At 37.7% G+C, this 17,066-nt stretch overlaps 4 protein-coding genes and 1 non-coding gene across 5 annotated transcripts; 4 read left to right on the top strand and 1 right to left on the bottom strand.

Annotated features, from left to right (window-relative positions):
• On the bottom strand, positions 1 to 91 carry TRNAY-GUA. Its single transcript is given in 2 exon segments — positions 1 to 36; positions 55 to 91. It is a non-coding gene; the product is annotated as a tRNA-Tyr (tRNA).
• Positions 92 to 510: 419 nt separating this feature from the next.
• LOC112200030 (protein vip1) lies at positions 511 to 1,713 on the top strand. The gene is made up of 4 exons (XM_024341024.2): positions 511 to 739; positions 815 to 890; positions 976 to 1,068; positions 1,300 to 1,713. The coding sequence occupies exons 1-4, from the start codon at positions 624 to 626 to the stop codon at positions 1,591 to 1,593; spliced, it is 579 nt and encodes a 192-aa protein (XP_024196792.1). The 5' UTR covers positions 511 to 623; the 3' UTR covers positions 1,594 to 1,713.
• Positions 1,714 to 6,925: 5,212 nt separating this feature from the next.
• On the top strand, positions 6,926 to 8,586 carry LOC112198039 (probable 3-beta-hydroxysteroid-Delta(8),Delta(7)-isomerase). Its single transcript, XM_024339054.2, has 4 exons — positions 6,926 to 7,168; positions 7,600 to 7,746; positions 7,879 to 7,987; positions 8,149 to 8,586. Exons 1-4 carry the CDS (start codon positions 7,015 to 7,017, stop codon positions 8,411 to 8,413), a joined length of 675 nt encoding a protein of 224 aa, XP_024194822.1. The 5' UTR covers positions 6,926 to 7,014; the 3' UTR covers positions 8,414 to 8,586.
• A 155-nt stretch (positions 8,587 to 8,741) lies between these two features.
• LOC112198038 (protein SRC2 homolog) lies at positions 8,742 to 10,183 on the top strand. Its single transcript, XM_024339053.2, has one exon. The coding sequence runs from the start codon at positions 8,994 to 8,996 to the stop codon at positions 9,933 to 9,935; it is 942 nt and encodes a 313-aa protein (XP_024194821.1). The 5' UTR covers positions 8,742 to 8,993; the 3' UTR covers positions 9,936 to 10,183.
• Positions 10,184 to 14,784: 4,601 nt separating this feature from the next.
• LOC112199549 lies at positions 14,785 to 15,420 on the top strand. Its single transcript, XM_024340552.1, has one exon. It carries the CDS (start codon positions 14,785 to 14,787, stop codon positions 15,418 to 15,420), a length of 636 nt encoding a protein of 211 aa, XP_024196320.1.
• The last annotated feature ends 1,646 nt before the right edge of the window (positions 15,421 to 17,066 follow it).

Below are 17,066 nucleotides of genomic sequence, written 5' to 3'. Positions count from 1 at the left end.
TCCGACCTACCGGATTCGAACCAGTGACCTAAGGATTTCTGACGGTTCTACCCACTACAGTCCTCCGCTCTACCAACTGAGCTAAGGTCGGTTTGTGGTATAATATGATTTTTATTGTTATTAAACGATTAATTCCGAAATGAGAAAAGGATGGTCAAAGACAGCAAAAGCACGTCTGGTGCAGTGGTGCACAATCCATCTGTCTTTAACAATCTGCATCCACCAAAATGTTTGCTTTGCTTCTTGATTGTCTTCTTACTTTTTCGGGTATCTGTTGTTGTCATCTGTTACTATATATCAGAGTCAAATCAAACATTTATATCAATCCATTGATGAAAAAGATTCCCACTTTTGATATTTTGGGAAAAGTTTAACAAACATAGTCCCTGATTCAGCACTGTCTAGCAGCAGTGGAAATTCTTTTTAGCTTATAGATAACATCTTTTCCTTTTCTTCTGAAAGGGAACTTATTCCTCCATCATCTTTATTCCAAGTTGTGAAAACTTTTGAAAATTCCTTATCATGTTTGGTCTCATAATCTCAATAGAATCAATTGTTTTTGTACAGACTATGGATATATTATACTAGTTGAAGGGTGTTGAGTAACTGTGAACATAATCATAATGGACACAGGGGATTTAACTATTCAAGTTCTCAACCTTTCTCCAAGGGTGACCCTCAAAGACTTGATTACCTTCTTCTCTTATTGTGGAACTGTTCACAATGTCCAGCTCTTGAGGTAAAAAACCTCTTTACAGCTTAATCTCTTCATTTTTATTTACATATAATTATGATCTGGTTTCATCAATGGCAGAGATAAAGAGCAATCGCCCTATGCTTTAGTGACTTTTGGGCAGCCTTATGCTTTCCAAACTGCTCTTCTCCTTGATGTAAGCCACGATATGTGTTATAAGTTAACGCTATTTTGTGTTTGATATTTTATGAGCGTGAGTGAAAGCAATAAATTGAATGCAGGATGCTGTGTTTGGAGGGAAACCCATTTGCGTATTACCTGCATGTGTTATAAAGATTCCTATTGAATCAGATGACGACACTGATGAGTCTCAGGTTCTCTTTTATCATTCTTGTAACCTGAATTTAGGACTTTAATTCAGGTAATGTACTGTATGATTGGTATGCCTGTCCGTCATTCAAAAACACGAAGTTCTCTTAGTATTAGCAACCACACCTCCATTCTTTCGGCGCTTCTACAAGTCGATCTAATTTGCCAGAGTACATGAAGCCTAGAACAATGAGGTAGTAAGAATTTGATGAGTATCTTTTTGCTTATTGTTTCAGAGCAAAAGCCAAGGGCAAAACATGTCAGTATGTAGAACGATGGAGAGTATGGCTTCTTCAAAAGGCCTTGAACTAATGTTGAAGAAAAGCAGGGATGGGTTGGAGGAGAGCTTGAAGCTTTCGTCCGAGAAAGGAAGAAGAGTGGTAATTGAACAAGCAAGATCAGCCATTTATGCAGTTGAGCAAGCAGCAGGTCGAATGGGAAGTGCCATCATGAACAACAACTTCATGTCAAATATACTTGACAAAGCCTCGAGATCTGCCTCAGACTTCGGAACTAAGAAGATCCAATAAATTTGAGCTTATTCTTGATGTTATCAAAATGTAATAAGCTACCGCAAATTTGTAAGAGAATCACATTTACAAAAACAAAGTTATTACCAAACCCTATGCAATGCAGTACTCTATTTCAGACTTTTATAGTTTTATGAGTTTTGAGAACAAAAAAAAAAACCGAAAAGATCATTAGTATACAATTGAGTTCATACTTCGAGTCAAACAGAACAAAGGCAAAGAGCAAGTTTGGGAATTTCTGATGTCTTGATCTTCTCCAAAGACGGAGTACATATACAAAGTATACACAATCCTAATAGGAAACTAATTACACCGTGATATTCTCCCTCTTAACTACATAATATTCTTCTCCTTAATTATATAATCCTAATTATACTACAATCCCTACAATTATGGAGAGTGACTCACGCCAACATTCCCCCTCAAGTTGGAGCATACAGATCACGGATGCCCAACTTGTCAAGTGAGTCATAAAACGCCTTGCTAGAGACTACTTTTGTAAGAATGTTTGTCAGTTGCTCCTCAGTAGGTCTGAAGGGAAAAGAGATGATTTGTTGATCTAGCTTCTCTTTGATGAAGTATCTATCAACCTTCACATGTTTTGTGCGATCATGTTGGATAGGATTATGAGCAATTTCAACTGCAGCTTTGTTATCAAAAAACAAGGGCATGGCTTTCTTCTACTTGAACCCTAAATCCCTCAACAAGTGCATTAATTAACACAACATCTCACAAACTCCACGAGCCATTCCTCTATATTCTGCTTCAGCACTAGAACGAGCCACAACCTTCTGCTTCTTACTCTTCCAAGTAACTAAATTCCCACCTAAAAACGTAAAGTATCCGGAAGTGGACCGTCGATCAATTATACAATCTGCCCAATCTGCATCTGTATACCCCAAAACATCCAAATGCCTATGCTTAGAAAACACCAACCCCTTTCCAGGAGCAGACTTCAAGTACCTCAAAATCCGAACTACAGCTTCCATATGAGCCTTACTAGAATTATGCATGAACTGACTCACAACACTAACTGCATAAGCTAAGTTTGGTCTAGTGTGTGACAAATAAATTAATCTTCCATCTAACCTATGATATCTTGCCTTATTCGTGGGTACTTGATCTGGATGCTCAACTAACTGATGGTTTTGCTCAATGGGTGTGTCAGCTAGTTGGCAATCGAGCATACATGTCTCTGCTAATAAGTCAAGGACATACTTTCTCTGGCTCAACATAATACAATCTTTTCATCTAGCAACTTCAATTCCCAAGACAAATTTCAAACTCCCCAAGTCTTTCATTTCAAATTCTGCTAACAATGCACTCTACAACTTCTTAATCTCCTCAAGATCATTACCTGTCACCACCATGTCATCCACATAAATAATTAAAGTTGTAACTTTACCCTTCTAATGCTTAAGGAATAAGGTATGATCTGAATTGCTCTGCCTGTATCCAATCCTCCTCATGAATGTCGTGAATGGACCAAACCAAGCTCTTGGAGATTGTTTGAGGCCATATAGGGACTTCCTTAAACGACACACCACCTTGACTCCAGTGGAAGTACCATATCCCGGAGGCAAGTCCATGTATACTTCTTCATTCAAATCACCACAAGAAGGCATTTTTAACATCAAATTGTTGCAGAGGCCAATCAAGATTAGCTGTTAGAGACAGAAGTACCCAGATTGTATTGATCTTTGCTACTGGTGCAAAAGTTTCATCATAGTCCACACCATACTTCTGGGTATAACCCTTCGCTACTAGCCTTGCCTTATATCTGTCCACCGAACCATCTGAATTGTGCTTCACTGTATACACCCATCGACACCCAACTGTTTTCTTTCTAGGAGGTAGTGATACTAGCTAACTCCCACGTTTGATTTTTCTCAAGTGCATCCATCTCCACAACCATTGCTTTTGATCACTTCTCGTACTTCATTGGATCCTGCACTTTACTAGGAAGTGACACAGAAGATAATTGATTCATAAAGGCTATATATGGCTAAGACAACCTATGAGTAGACACATAATTAGCTACAGGATATTTGGTCTTAGCACACAAACTTGGTTCATATTTCTTGGCAGGCTGGCCACGATTGGACCGTTCTGGTAAGACTCGTGTTTGAACATGTGTAGAATCAGTTAAAGGAGTAACACTATTAGACAAAGGTAGGATTTGGGACAAAGGCAAACTACTACATACCTCAGATGAAGATTTAACAGGGGAGACCACTGATGGAGAAGGAGAGACTGAATGATTAGGAGCTTCTTCTTGAAGGGTAGACGATTCGGCAATTGTCTTTTCTGTTTCCGAATTCACAATACTCTGTTCGGCAGTTGCATGGTGAAGGGTGGACGATTCAGCAATTGCCTTTTCTGTTTCCGAACTCGCACTGCTCTATTCGGCAGCTGCATGGCGAAGAGTAGACGATTCAGCAATTGCCTTTTCTGTTTCGAAACTCACAAGGCTCTGTTTGACAATTGCCTTTTCTGTTTTTGCAGGAGTGTCGTTGGTTTCTGGGCCACTGGACATTTCCTCTTCACTAAACGATCGATCGTTTGAGATAAAGTGATCGATCGTTGGCCCTGTTTGGTACTGTCCTTCATAAAAAAAACACCCTGCTCCCCCTGACTATAAGTCGTAGAAGGTGGAAAATAACATGTACCCTCACTGAATGTCACATCCATAGTGACATAAAATCATTGAGAGGGAGGATGATAACACTCGTATCCTTTCTGCTGAGTCCCATACCCAACAAAGACACACTTGAGAGTCATTGCATCTAACTTGGAACGTTGGTTCTTATAAAGATGGACATAGGCTACACAACCAAAGTCACGAGCAGGAAGGGTATTAAGAGATGGGATAGAGACATAACTAGACAATACCTCAAATGGAATACAACCTTGAAGAGAGGAAGATGGGAGACGATTAATAAGATGGGAGGCACACTACACTGCCTCTTCCCAAAGGTATTTAGGCATATTGGCACTAAGGAGAAGGGCACGACCCATGTCTAACAAATGGCGATTCTTCCACTCAGAGACCCATTCTATTCTGGTGTTTGTGAGCAAGTGGTTTAGTGAACAATTCCATGAGATTGGAAGTAATCACGAAATGAATGATTAACAAACTCCCCCCCCCCCCCCCCCATTATCAGACCGAAATATCTTAATACAAGCATCATATTGGGTAGGACAAGATTATGAAAAGCTGTGAAGGCAGAGATGACTGTATCTTTTGACTTAAGTAAAACAACCCAAGTCAATCTTGTGAAATCATCAATGAATAAAATAAAATAACGCATTCCAGAAAGGGTTGAATGTTTGGAAGGTCCCCATAAATCCGAATGAATCAATTCAAATGGCATTGTACTAGAATGAAAACTAGAAGGATAGCTAGACCTATGACTCTTAGCTACATCACAAGTCTCACAATGCAAGCTAGACTCCTTTATTCCCAAAAACATAGAGGGCATGGACTTCTTCATAACTCCCAAGGATGGATGGCCTAAACGGCAATGCCACAACCACAACTTATTTAACCAATTAGAACTCAATGTCAGGGAAACAGGGTTTTGCAGACTTGGTTGTGCTTGTGTCTGTCCTGCGTACATGCAATCCAAGTGAAGTAGTCTCTCCCTCAAGTCTCCCTTGCCAATTATCACCCGAGTGCATAGATCCTGAAAGATGACATACATAGGATAAAAGGTTACAGAACATTTGTTTTGTGTATTCAACTGAGACATAGATAAGAGATGATAAGACAAAGATGGTACAAAGAGAACATTATGAAGGGTAATGGAATGTGTAACCTGGACAGACCCAATTCCTAAGACCGGGAAAGACTCACCATTGGCATTAGAGACATGTGTTATGGATGGGGATGACATCTTAACAAAGAAAGACTTATCATAGGTCATATGATCAGACGCACCTGAATTAATTATCCATGTAAAACTACCAGTAAAGCCATAAACATTTAAAGCAACACCAATTTTACCTCGATTTTCCTGAGCTAGAGAAACATTAACCATAGTTTGATCTTGGCACTCCACGCCATAGAAATCAGGTTCTTGCACCTGCACCAGTTGGATTGCCGCCTTGCTTTTCTGACCAATGTCATTTCCTTTCCAACCAGAGTTATTAGAGTTGAGTCTTAGCAACTCGGGGCATTGACTCTTGTAGTGGCCAATAGTTTTACAATAGTTGCAATTCACCTGACGGTTGAATGAAACTGGTCCCCTATTATAATTCTTACTTGGTTGATACCTTTGATTGTTGATGTTTTGAACAATCACAACATCATGAGGGGTGGAAGGAGAGCCCTTATTTCCTCCATTGAACAACGAACTAAGAGGAAAATCTGCCATTCTTCTTCTTCAAACAATAACAAAAATCACAAACTTTGACACGGCTAAGAAAGGAAGGGCTAATGGCAAGGTGTTGCAAACTTTAGGGTTTTAGAGCAAAAGGAACAGAGGACGAAGACAAATGACAAACTCTTAAAGAGTACAAAGACAAATTTGCAGCGGAAACAAACGGACAGAGTCCAGACGAATCTCTGCTCTGATACCAAGTCAAACAGAACAAAAGCAAAGAGGAAGTTTGGGAATTTTTGATGTCTTGATCTTCTCCAAAGACGGAGTACATACAAAGTATACACAATCCTAATAGGAAACTAATTACACCGTACTATGCCTTAACTATATAATATTCTCCTTAACTATACAATCCTAATTATACTACAATCCCTACAATTATGGAGAGTGACTCACGCCAACACTTTGCAGCCCTTCTTATCAGTTCCACCTTCTTTCCCTCGATTTATAGCCTTTTGCCCTCTTCGTCGTTCGGAACATCAAATCTTACAATAACTATTATCTGATATTTAATTCGTTCAATTTTGTTTGTTTTAATTGGTTGTTCGGTTCTTGTTCATTATCCTTAACGATTTCTCATTCTACATATTATTATGTAATTAATCATTCTAGATATTTATGGTTTTGTTTCCTCAATCATGATCTTAATTCTTATGTAGCTAAATAATATAACTTTATTAGTTGTTGGAGCTTCTCAAGTGTTTTAGTCATGTGTAGTCACCAAGATTTGTTGGCATTTAAGTCAAGCTCTACCAGGCCCAGCTCTGAATAATTCCCAAAGGAATTGAACCAGGTTCAAGTTCACAATAATGGAATAAAATTCTTTAAAAAAAAATTAAAAAAATGCTGTGTGTGCCCACGTGGTTATGTATGGTTGGTCTATGATAGATACGGGTGGGCCAAATCTCAACTGGGCCAGGCCAACCAGCATTATTGAGATCCAACTAGGTTCAACTCTGAATGTTTCCTCCGTTTTGACTTTATTTCAGTGTGTTGGTTTGTTCCCTTTGTTTCCAAATCCCAAAGGAAGGCGAAAATGGAGGGATCTGACTCTGCTCTGAATCATCCGTACTCGCCTCAGAATGTAAAGCTACCGGGATTTGTACCTGTGGTTTATTCACAGGCCACCATTCTTGGCGTTTATGGCCTCGCTTCCCTACTCGTCGTTTCCCTTACTTGGCTCATCTCAGGTACACTCGGCTTTATTTTCTTTTTTTCTCTCTTACCGGATCCAACTTTGTTCAAATCCATTCCATTCGTTAAAACCCTTTAATTTACTAGTCTAATGGATGCTGTCATAGATTCATGGGACCGGAAAGTTTAAATCTTTGGACAATTAAACTTGCAAATTCATCTTCTTGAATGCTGATTCTCTTTTCCAAAACTCTCTGTGAATGATGAACCTGAATGTGTAAATGTAAATGTTTATATCTGACAATTGTGCCGATAGCATTGGATCATAAAAGTAGTCGACTTCATTTTGTATATCTTGACAATTGATCCGGTGTACCCGCTGAACTTTAATCTTGAATAGCAGAGAAATTTCTATTCTAGTATTCAGTCATGGTATCAGACAGAAATATTCTCATAGGTATATGTTGTACTTGTTGCTATGTAATAGGGAGAGCCCCGAAGAAATCAAAACTTGATAGGTGGCTCATGTGTTGGTGGGCTTTCACGGGCCTCACGCATATGATACTTGAAGGTTATTTTGCATTCTCGCCCGAGTTTTACAAGGATAAGACTGCTTGTTACCTGGCTGAAGTCTGTAAGTTCTGCTTTACATTGCTCCCTCCATCTAGGACAAGTAGCATAATGTTGTACTTTTGGTGACTTTAGAAGTTAGAACTGTTATGACTTTACTTGTTTAGATTCTTGTACTTATAGATTAAATTGGCAGGGAAAGAATACAGCAAAGGTGATTCAAGATACGCATTTAGGGATGCAGGAGTTGTTGCTGTTGAAGGATTGACTGCAGTTATAGAGGGACCGGCTTGCCTTCTTGCAGTGTAAGATTTTGAGTAGGACTATGTGAAGTTTTATGTTGTACAAGAAAATATGCTTTGCGAATATCAGTCTACAAAGCAAAACTGTGTGCAATCAATCATCCTTCTCATTGTGGAATGCTAAAATGTATGCTACGCTGTTGGTTTTTTTTTATTCTTGTCAGGTATGCAATAGCTAAAGGCAAGTCATATAGCTATGTGCTCCAGCTTGCCATTTCTTTGGGGCAGCTCTACGGAACTGCTGTATATTTCATTACAGCCTTCTTGGAAGGTGACCACTTTGCTGCAAGTCCACTCTACTACTATGAATACTACATTGCTGCCAATGCTTCATGGATCGTTATACCCACACTCATTTCAATCCGGAGTTGGAAGAGGATTTGTGCAGCAGTACAGGCTCAAGGCCAGAAGAAGAACAAAACTCGCTGAGGTTGACTTCAGATTTTTACGGTTTACATTTTTTGTGGTTCTGTATTGTGCCAGTTATAATGTTTCTTTTGAATAATAGTCTGATTGGTTTGTAGATTCATTGGATTATGAAACAGTCACCAAGCAATGAATGGTTTTGGAAAGCTTTACAGACAATGAATGGTTTCTTTCACGGAGATTGATTATGGATTTGATTGTCTCTACTATTTGATATGTTTTTTCTAGCTGATACAGCTCATCTTTTTGTGTGAATCTGTAACTACAGCTTTCATGGGCGTCATTATTTTGGCCCATTAAAACTCAGATTCTTTTGAAGGATTTGCAAGTCTTGCGGTCTTTATCAGATACTAACAAGTCACAACAACTAGTCAATGATGCAGACTAGGACCTCATTTGTTTCACTAGGTCCCTCTTAGTGTTTTGATTTCTTGGTTAATATAAGCTACTATTTTTCAATACTTGCTCCGTACGTAGTAACGCGTGAACTCTACGCTTAAAAGCCAAAAGAAATCTCTGCTTCCTCTCTGCTTCTTTCTTATGTTCTCTGTTTGAGCACCAGCTGAAACAAACTAGAATTTTGATGGATTGCAGTGCTATTGAACTGAAGGTTATCTCCTGTAAGGATCTCAAAGCCTTCAATTTCTTCCAGAAGCTTTCAGTCTATGCAGACGTCTCCATCTCCAATGATGAAATCAAGAAAGAGCAGCAACAGCAAGAACATCTGCTGCAGCGCCAGAAAACACCAGTCGACAGAGATGGAGATGGGAACCCGGAGTGGAATCATACGATGAGCTTCGATACGAAAGCCATGTCATCACTCGATGATCAATGGGATCACTGGTATATCAAGTTCAACATGCGCAATGATGGTGCGGTTTTGGGGAAGAGCCTTGGCAAAGTGCAGGTACCTTTGAAAGAGTTGATCGAGGAGTTCAATGGAGCAGTCAGGTTTATGAGCTATCAAGTCAAGACTGGTGATGGGAAGTCTAATGGGGTCTTAGATTTTTCTTACCATGTAATTGGGAAGAAGAGCACCAACAACAATGGAATTCCTGATTCCGTAGTATCCGAAAAAACCAATGTTCCTGATCCTGCTGGTAAAGTTCAGGTTCAATCTCTTTACCCCACTTTAGAAGTAGAATCCCTGTCCCGGGATCTGTTCTATCCTTCATTAGCTGAGGTTTCCAGTCCCGTACCAAAAATTCCAGTCCCTTCTCCAAAGCTTAGCACTCAATTTTCGCTTCCTCCTCATCATCATCATCATCATCATCATCCTCCTCCTCCTCCTCCTCCTCCTCCTCCATGTCAAGCATTCTCGCCATTTGTTCAACCTCCGAGGATGTACTGGCATCCATCAGAGTTCACAAATCATGGTTGCAATTTCTGTAGCAACCCTGCTGGGTTAGGACAAGTTGGGATGGTGGATCATAAGGGTCCATGGAGGACTAATTTTCCAGGGAATAGAAGTGATCTTCTTCAAGCTCCAGATCCGGAAACTACTACCAATGGCAGATGCTATTGAGCTTTGCTCGTGTAGGTTTAGCTGGGTTGTATTATTGTATTACTGTATTAGCACTTCATGATTATACAGCTATATAACATGTGCTAAATCTTCATACTCCTATAAGAAAATATGCCTGGTTTCATGTGCAAGATTATAAGTTCACACTCCAACTATGTTGCTTTCTTTAATTCATTTTGGGGTGTGGAGGTTTAGCTGGTTTGTAAATACTGGAAGTCCTTGATTTTGGATGATATGAAGTTTTGTTACTGTAGTGTCTTAAACTAATTAGGTGCCTTCTTCTTTTGCTTCTAAGGCTGCTACCTAAATTGCATCTTCGCGTTTCTGGAACAACCTTGAAGCCCTTCAATAATTGAATCCAAATTAATGTTGACCTGCAACCATACACTCGATCAAGTCAAGCACTCAACCACATATCTTCAAAGCCTTTCAACAATGTCACTCCCCTTGGAATTAAGTTTTGGATCTTTTCTTATTTCCGAAATCCTATCTCTATAACTTTTAACACATCTTAAAATAATAACGACTTCTGCATCTAGTACTCCAATCATCCGTTAAATGTTGAATAATAAATAGGATGTTTTCGACAAACTCAATCTCGACAAAACTACAACATGGGTTTGTACCTATATACACGTTGTGAACTCCATGTAAGGAGTTAAGGACTATGGTTACCACAGTTTACCTTTGGGCAATGATATAGGGCCTCATTAGATTTATGGCCTCAAATCCTAGGTGTCATGCCATGTAAGCAAATACTAATTTTATTTTCAATTTCACATAATATATCTTGCCACATAATACTATTGCAACACCAATTTTACCCTTTTATATTTCCTTTTAAATGTTAGGGTGAATCAATTATATTAATGAATTTAATTAGGTGACAAAAAAAAATCAGCTATTAATTATGTATTAATTTAAGAGATATGTCTACAAATTCTTTAACCAATATTTTTCTTCATTTATTTAAATTCTTTCCTATAATTTTTCTTTCCAAATAGCATAAATATATTGAATTAGGTGTCAAGAAATTGGCAATAACTTTATTGATTAATTTCATCCAAAAAAATAGCATTAATAAATTGAATTTGGAAAATACATATGTCTAAATTAAGAGGTAAGAAAAAAAATTTCATGTTAGTAGCATTCATTAATTATCATCTACAATCTAAATATAAGGAAAATAAACAAACAGAAAATAATAAACTAAAATATAACGTTTAAACCCTAGCTACATAAAGAGAAAAGAATGAACATAAGAACATATATAATGATATAACTATGTATTTTTCACATTATATTTTCAAAATTTACAGAAACGCAACAAAGGTTGAACTCATATACATGTGTTATGCAAATCTATTGATCAAATGTATGTGCAAATCTATTGATTGAATTACATGAAATTTTTTCTATTATTGATATTGTTATTTAAATATAAGCATGAGTGTAATGAAAAGAAAAAAAAAAGACAAAATAATTTTTTCTTTTAGAAAAAAAATCAAACTAACTTAGAGTCATTAGATTTTAGAAGGCTAAAATGGTATTTTTCTCAAGAATTACATGGCATGATTTGACAAATAGGTGATGTGTGTAGGTGACATAGCATGACACCTAATATTGAGGCCATAAATCTTAGGCCTCATTGAGGCCACAAATCATTTTCCGTTTAACTTTATATTTCTGCTTTTTAGTCTCATTGATGTCACATCCTCAGTTAACATGTACTATGTAAAATGGGGCTGAATGAAACCTCCCCGTGCCATTACCATAAAGTAGAATATAATTGACGTAGTTAGTCCTTTTGAGTTGAGTAATCTTAGCCAAGTGTTGAGCATAGAAGTAGCTATGAATACTAATTAAATCCAGTGTTACATCAACGGTAGAGATTGTGTCGTACTCACAGTACCCACACGGTGAAGGACTTGATGAAGCACACGATGATGAGCCATGAGATGCTTGACTGTTATTTTCACTAAATAATGGACGAAGTCAGTAATACAAATTATACAATTACTTATTCATCGTTCAACTCATTCCTTTGACCCATTCGCATTCAAAGTTATTAATCAGGAGAATCTTAACTAATGACCATGACCTTGTACGACAACACCCATTGATGTGATAATTTCACTTATCTAGTGCATTGGAAATAATTATGGCATGTATTCTTAGACTTTTGATTTGTTGTTTGTTCAAGTCAGTCTTATGTGAGACTATATCATGTAACTGCTAGAACATTGTTAAGATCATAATTCTTAAAAGGAATTGGACCAATGAAATATTAGTTGTAGCATTTGAGTTGTTAATCTGATAAAAAAAAAATCATCATGTTTCATAAAAAAAAAAAAAGTAAATTAAAGGAAATTAAAAAGAAATAAGTCAAGCAAGATTCATATTAATATGTTACAATGGAGACAGATTGCTAAGTCAATCTATTAAAAAAAAAAAAAAAAAACCCTTAGACACCTATTTTACGGGATGACTCGATTCGGTATAGAGATCAAGATGGAAACGCATCTCATTTAGGTAGCTCAACACATTAACCCAAGACTAAGAGTCATAACTGTAAGTACATTGGACTATCCCTATACAACACATAACTTTCCCAAAGCCACAAGGAAATCAGAAAATGCAAAGCATTAGGAGAGTATTTCTCCTACTTGTTCGGAGGTTTAAAGAAAATCAAAGAAGCCTGCAAGATCGGATCATCAAGAGTAAATCTACGTGAATCACTCTCACTGATCTTGAGTATAAGTGGTATTCATTTCATATCATGCTAGATGATTTAAATTGATTTGGTATACACATTTGCATTAAAGATTTTTGACATGCATGGCAGATATATAGGAAGTGTTGATTTCAGTTTTAACATCTTTCCATATTTATCGTATTTGATAATTAAGAAAAGATTTGATTGAGGGGGAGTTTTCCTCCCTTATAAAAGGTTTCGAAACTGAAGTTAAAAAATAGGGTTTTTGATGCATAAAATTGTCCTCTCTTGAACTGGTCGTTTTTGTTCAAATCAGTTTCAGAAAACTCTCTCTGCTTGTTTCATGTATTCTATTGCATAATCTCTCACGTTCATAATTTATTCTCAAGATCAGTGAGACATTAAGATCAAGGAAGATTGGTTGATTGGCTCTTGTTGATAGAGTGATGATTAAGTAAAAGTTAGATCAGTTAAAAATCAAGTTAGCATTTGTTGCTAAGTGAATGTGTTTGTTATGAACAACACTACTTGCATACTGTAAACTCATTTGATTCATATTGGATTGATTTTTCATGTTGGCTACGTTAAAAGCCACACAGTGAAGTTTCCTCAGTGGAGAGGTTTACACTGCGTTAGCAATTTCTGTGTCCTCCTTGATATAGTGATTTAATTGTTAAGCAATTCTATTGATTATAGTACAATATTGTTATGTTTGGTATTTTCAATAACATACATCTTATTTTGATTATTTGTATACGCTATTCGGTCATTCATCATTTTCTCAATATGCTTTGCTTCTTCTAAATACGGTAAATGTTTTAACAAGAACCCTTTTAAGGGTTTTTGTCAATTTACCCCATTTTTAGAGATTTTTTTCCCACTTACCCCATCAAGTTTTTTTAATTCCCTCTTACCCAAAACACTCTAAAGAGGTCTTCCCTAATACCCCATTAAGTTTTTTTTTTGTTTTTTTAATTTTTTTAATATCATTTTATCCTCACCCCTTCGTTACTTAGAGAGAGAAAGAGAGAGAAACCATGGGAAACTTCGCCAGAGCCTAGTCACCGGCCGCCGGAATCCTGTCAACTTTCGCCGAATTCTGGTCATCAGCTACCGCCCCCCGGAATTTGCTGAAAATCTTACCGGAAAGTTTTTTTGCCCCCAATAGACATCTATTGCCCCTTAATAGATTGACAATAGAGGTCTATTGTCCCCCAATAGACGTTTAATGCCCCAATAGTCTATTGCCCCCTAATAGACGACTATCAACCATGTATTGCTGCCCAATAGACATCTATTGACTCCCAATAGGACTTTCAGTTGCCAGAATGGGAACTAAGGGCAACTCCAACCATAGGCACCATTTGGGGGTGCTATTCTCATTTTAGCACCCCCTTGTTGCACTATTCATATAGGACTCAATTCTCATCTCCAACCATGAGGTGCTATTTTCACTATTCTTGACTAAAATATAATATAAGTATAATTTTGATGAATATTATATTAAAAATATGTTAATTTAATTAAATAAGGTAAAAAAAATAATTTAACATTTTATCATAATATTTAAAAATTATTCTTATTATTTAATGAATTAAATTTTTTTTTTTGTCGGCATATACGACAAAAGTGTCGGCACATACGAGTAAGAATCTAACTATTTAGATCATAATATTTAAAAATTATTCTTATTATTTAATGAATTTATTTATTTATTTATTTTTTTTGTCGGCATATACAACAAAAGTGTCGGCACATACGACAAAGAATCTAATTATTTAGAAGATATTTTGATGTTTTGTGTCGGCATATATGCCAAACAGCCGAATTTCGATGTGATTTCAGCGCCACGTGTCAATCTCTAATTGGTTGTCCAAATTACGGTTGATTATTTGTCCGCCACGTGTCATATCTTATCTAATGATATGAACTCAAACCGTCCATAAATATGGGGTCATTGTCATCCTCATCTCTCACAAATTCACAAACACTTCTCATACCCAAATCACATAAATCTTTCTTTCTTTTCCGTTTTGATTTTGTCAAACCATTTCTGCAATGAATCGTTTGACGAAATGGTTGCAGAAAGATCAAGAAGAGGTCATCACGAGAAGTCGTCGACGAGCCTTGATGATGTCTGCCACTGCCTTGCAAATCCAAACTCTGGAAGATGAGGATTCACAATGGGGTGGTTCTTCAGAAGGTCGTACCTATAAGGCCAGGGATCGAGAGTTGATGGATTTTCGACTCAAAGCTCAATACTTCACGGATCCGTGCAGGTATGAACCAAACATATTTCGTAGGCGATATAGAATGCAACCTTGGGTCTTTGACAGGATGATGCACGACTTGGCCAACTACGACCCATATTTTGTTCAAACAAGAGATGCTTGTGGGAGACTAAGCTTATCCACTGAACAAAAGCTGACATGCGCCATGAGAATGCTTGCGCATGGCATCACAGCTGATTTCTGCGATGATTACCTAGATATTGCGAAGACCACTGCCATTGAGATTTTTGAGCACTTCACAAAAGCAATCTGGAATGTGTACCATGAGACTTACCTCCGCCGACCAACACCGGCAGATTTGCGAAGGCGGCTTGACAAAGCTAAAGAACGAGGATTCCCGGGGGTGGTCGGTAGCCTTGATTGTATGCACTGGCAGTGGAAAAATTGTCCCACCGGATGGGCAGGGCAGTATACTAGCTACAAAGGGAAACTGACAATCATCTTAGAGGCGGTGGCCTCCTACGATACTTGGATTTGACATGCCTTCTTCGGACTTCCAGGTTCCCTGAATGATATTAACGTCCTTGGATGTTCACCGTTGTTCAATGCTCAATGCATTGGTGAAACCCCTGAAGTGAGCTACCAGGTACGTAATAGGCATTATCGTCAATGTTATTACCTAGTTGATGGCATATACCCTAAGTGAGGGTCATTTGTACAAGCAATCCGAAACCTGAGGTCGCCGCAAACACAACATTTCACAAGATGCATGCAAGAAGCATACATAAAAGACGTGGAGAGAGCATTTGGTATTCTCCAAGCTCGTTGAGCAATCATAAGAGGACCAGCTTGTGGGTGGAGTAAGGAGAACCTTCAATACATCATGATGACGTGCATTATCTTGCACAATATGATTGTTGAAGATGAGCGTGATGAAGATGCAGCACAGCCATTTGATCCGGATGATATCCCAACCAGACCAAGGAAAGCAGAGATATATAAGAAACCAGAAATGGACATCGATGTTCATCACAATCCGCAACAACTAAATCAATTCTTGCGTCATTATAGGGAGGTTAGATGTCCAGTGTGATAGGAGCATTTTAATGCGACGTTTTACTTGCTTTTCCCTGCATTTTCTGCGTTATTTCCTTAATAAAACCCTGTTTAGGAAACTTTCCATTCTTTGATTGGGAAAGTTCCTATTTGTAGAAAGTTTCTATTTTTGTAGTTTCTATTTGTCATTTTTTTGTAAGTTTCCATTTTCAGTAGTTTCTATTTTTCATTTTTAGAAAGTTTCCCATTTTCAGTTTAGGAAAGTTGCCATTTTTCATTTTAGGAAAGTTTCTATTTTTCTTATCAGTTTCTATTTTCAGGACCTCCGAGCTAAAAAGTGGAAATGAACGCACGAATGGAAAGAGGAGCTTGCGAAAGTCAAGGGGAGCGAAGATGAAGAACAATGAGCCACAGAAATGAGCAGAAATGAAGAAAAGAAGTTTTCCTGGTCCAACCAGGAAACCCTGCGAAAAGGAGGAAAGCTTACCTATGAAGTTTCCAACGTTATCATGAAAAAGAAATGGAAAAATGAAGTGTTATGACGTTGGAAGGTGACAAGGCTTGAAGTTGAAGTAACAAGGCCCAAGAACTCTCAAGAATGAAGTGGATTTTCGGCAAATGGATCAAAGGCCCATTAAGCCCATGCAAGTAGGGTTTATGACGCATGAATAAACCCTAGGGGAGAATTTGCCGTCCAAAGCAAGAGAGAAACAAGGAAGTTGGCGTTAAAAATCAGAAAATAAGAAGAGATTTTCTAGGGAGATTTTCTAGGGCTATTTTTATGGAAAGAAAATACTTGGAGATAAACCCTAGAGATATTATTGCCGTGGAATTCCAAGAGGAAAAGAAGGAATTGCCGTGAATTAAAGAAGAAACCCTAGAGAATTCGGCAAGGAGATATTCAAGGGAGAAATAAAAGGAAAGAGAAAAAGGTGGAGACCAAGAAAAGCTCAAAAGAAGTCTAGATACATTCCTTAATTCCCTAAAGGAAGTTTGGCCGAATTGAACTACAAAAATCAGAATTATATCAAGGGAATTTCGGCAAGATTATTTAGGGAATTAATATTGGAATTTTGTGATTGGTTGCACCACCTCATAGGGCTTATGTGGCAAGCTTGCATTGGAGGA

Source organism: Rosa chinensis, chromosome 4 (assembly GCF_002994745.2).
Source record: "Rosa chinensis cultivar Old Blush chromosome 4, RchiOBHm-V2, whole genome shotgun sequence".
In the NCBI taxonomy this organism is placed as follows: domain Eukaryota; kingdom Viridiplantae; phylum Streptophyta; class Magnoliopsida; order Rosales; family Rosaceae; genus Rosa; species Rosa chinensis.
Note: the sequence above shows the minus strand (reverse complement) of the source record. Positions and strands in the feature narration are given on the sequence as shown.

Coding starts and splice junctions, on each gene's coding strand:
- LOC112200030 (XM_024341024.2), top strand. CDS start 624: ATGGACACAGGGGATTTAACTATTCAAGTTCTCAACCTTTCTCCAAGG. Junction 740..814: donor CACAATGTCCAGCTCTTGAG/GTAAAAAACCTC, acceptor CATCAATGGCAG/AGATAAAGAGCAATCGCCCT. Junction 891..975: donor AAACTGCTCTTCTCCTTGAT/GTAAGCCACGAT, acceptor AATTGAATGCAG/GATGCTGTGTTTGGAGGGAA.
- LOC112198039 (XM_024339054.2), top strand. CDS start 7,015: ATGGAGGGATCTGACTCTGCTCTGAATCATCCGTACTCGCCTCAGAAT. Junction 7,169..7,599: donor CCTTACTTGGCTCATCTCAG/GTACACTCGGCT, acceptor GCTATGTAATAG/GGAGAGCCCCGAAGAAATCA. Junction 7,988..8,148: donor CCGGCTTGCCTTCTTGCAGT/GTAAGATTTTGA, acceptor TATTCTTGTCAG/GTATGCAATAGCTAAAGGCA.
- LOC112198038 (XM_024339053.2), top strand. CDS start 8,994: ATGGATTGCAGTGCTATTGAACTGAAGGTTATCTCCTGTAAGGATCTC.
- LOC112199549 (XM_024340552.1), top strand. CDS start 14,785: ATGTCTGCCACTGCCTTGCAAATCCAAACTCTGGAAGATGAGGATTCA.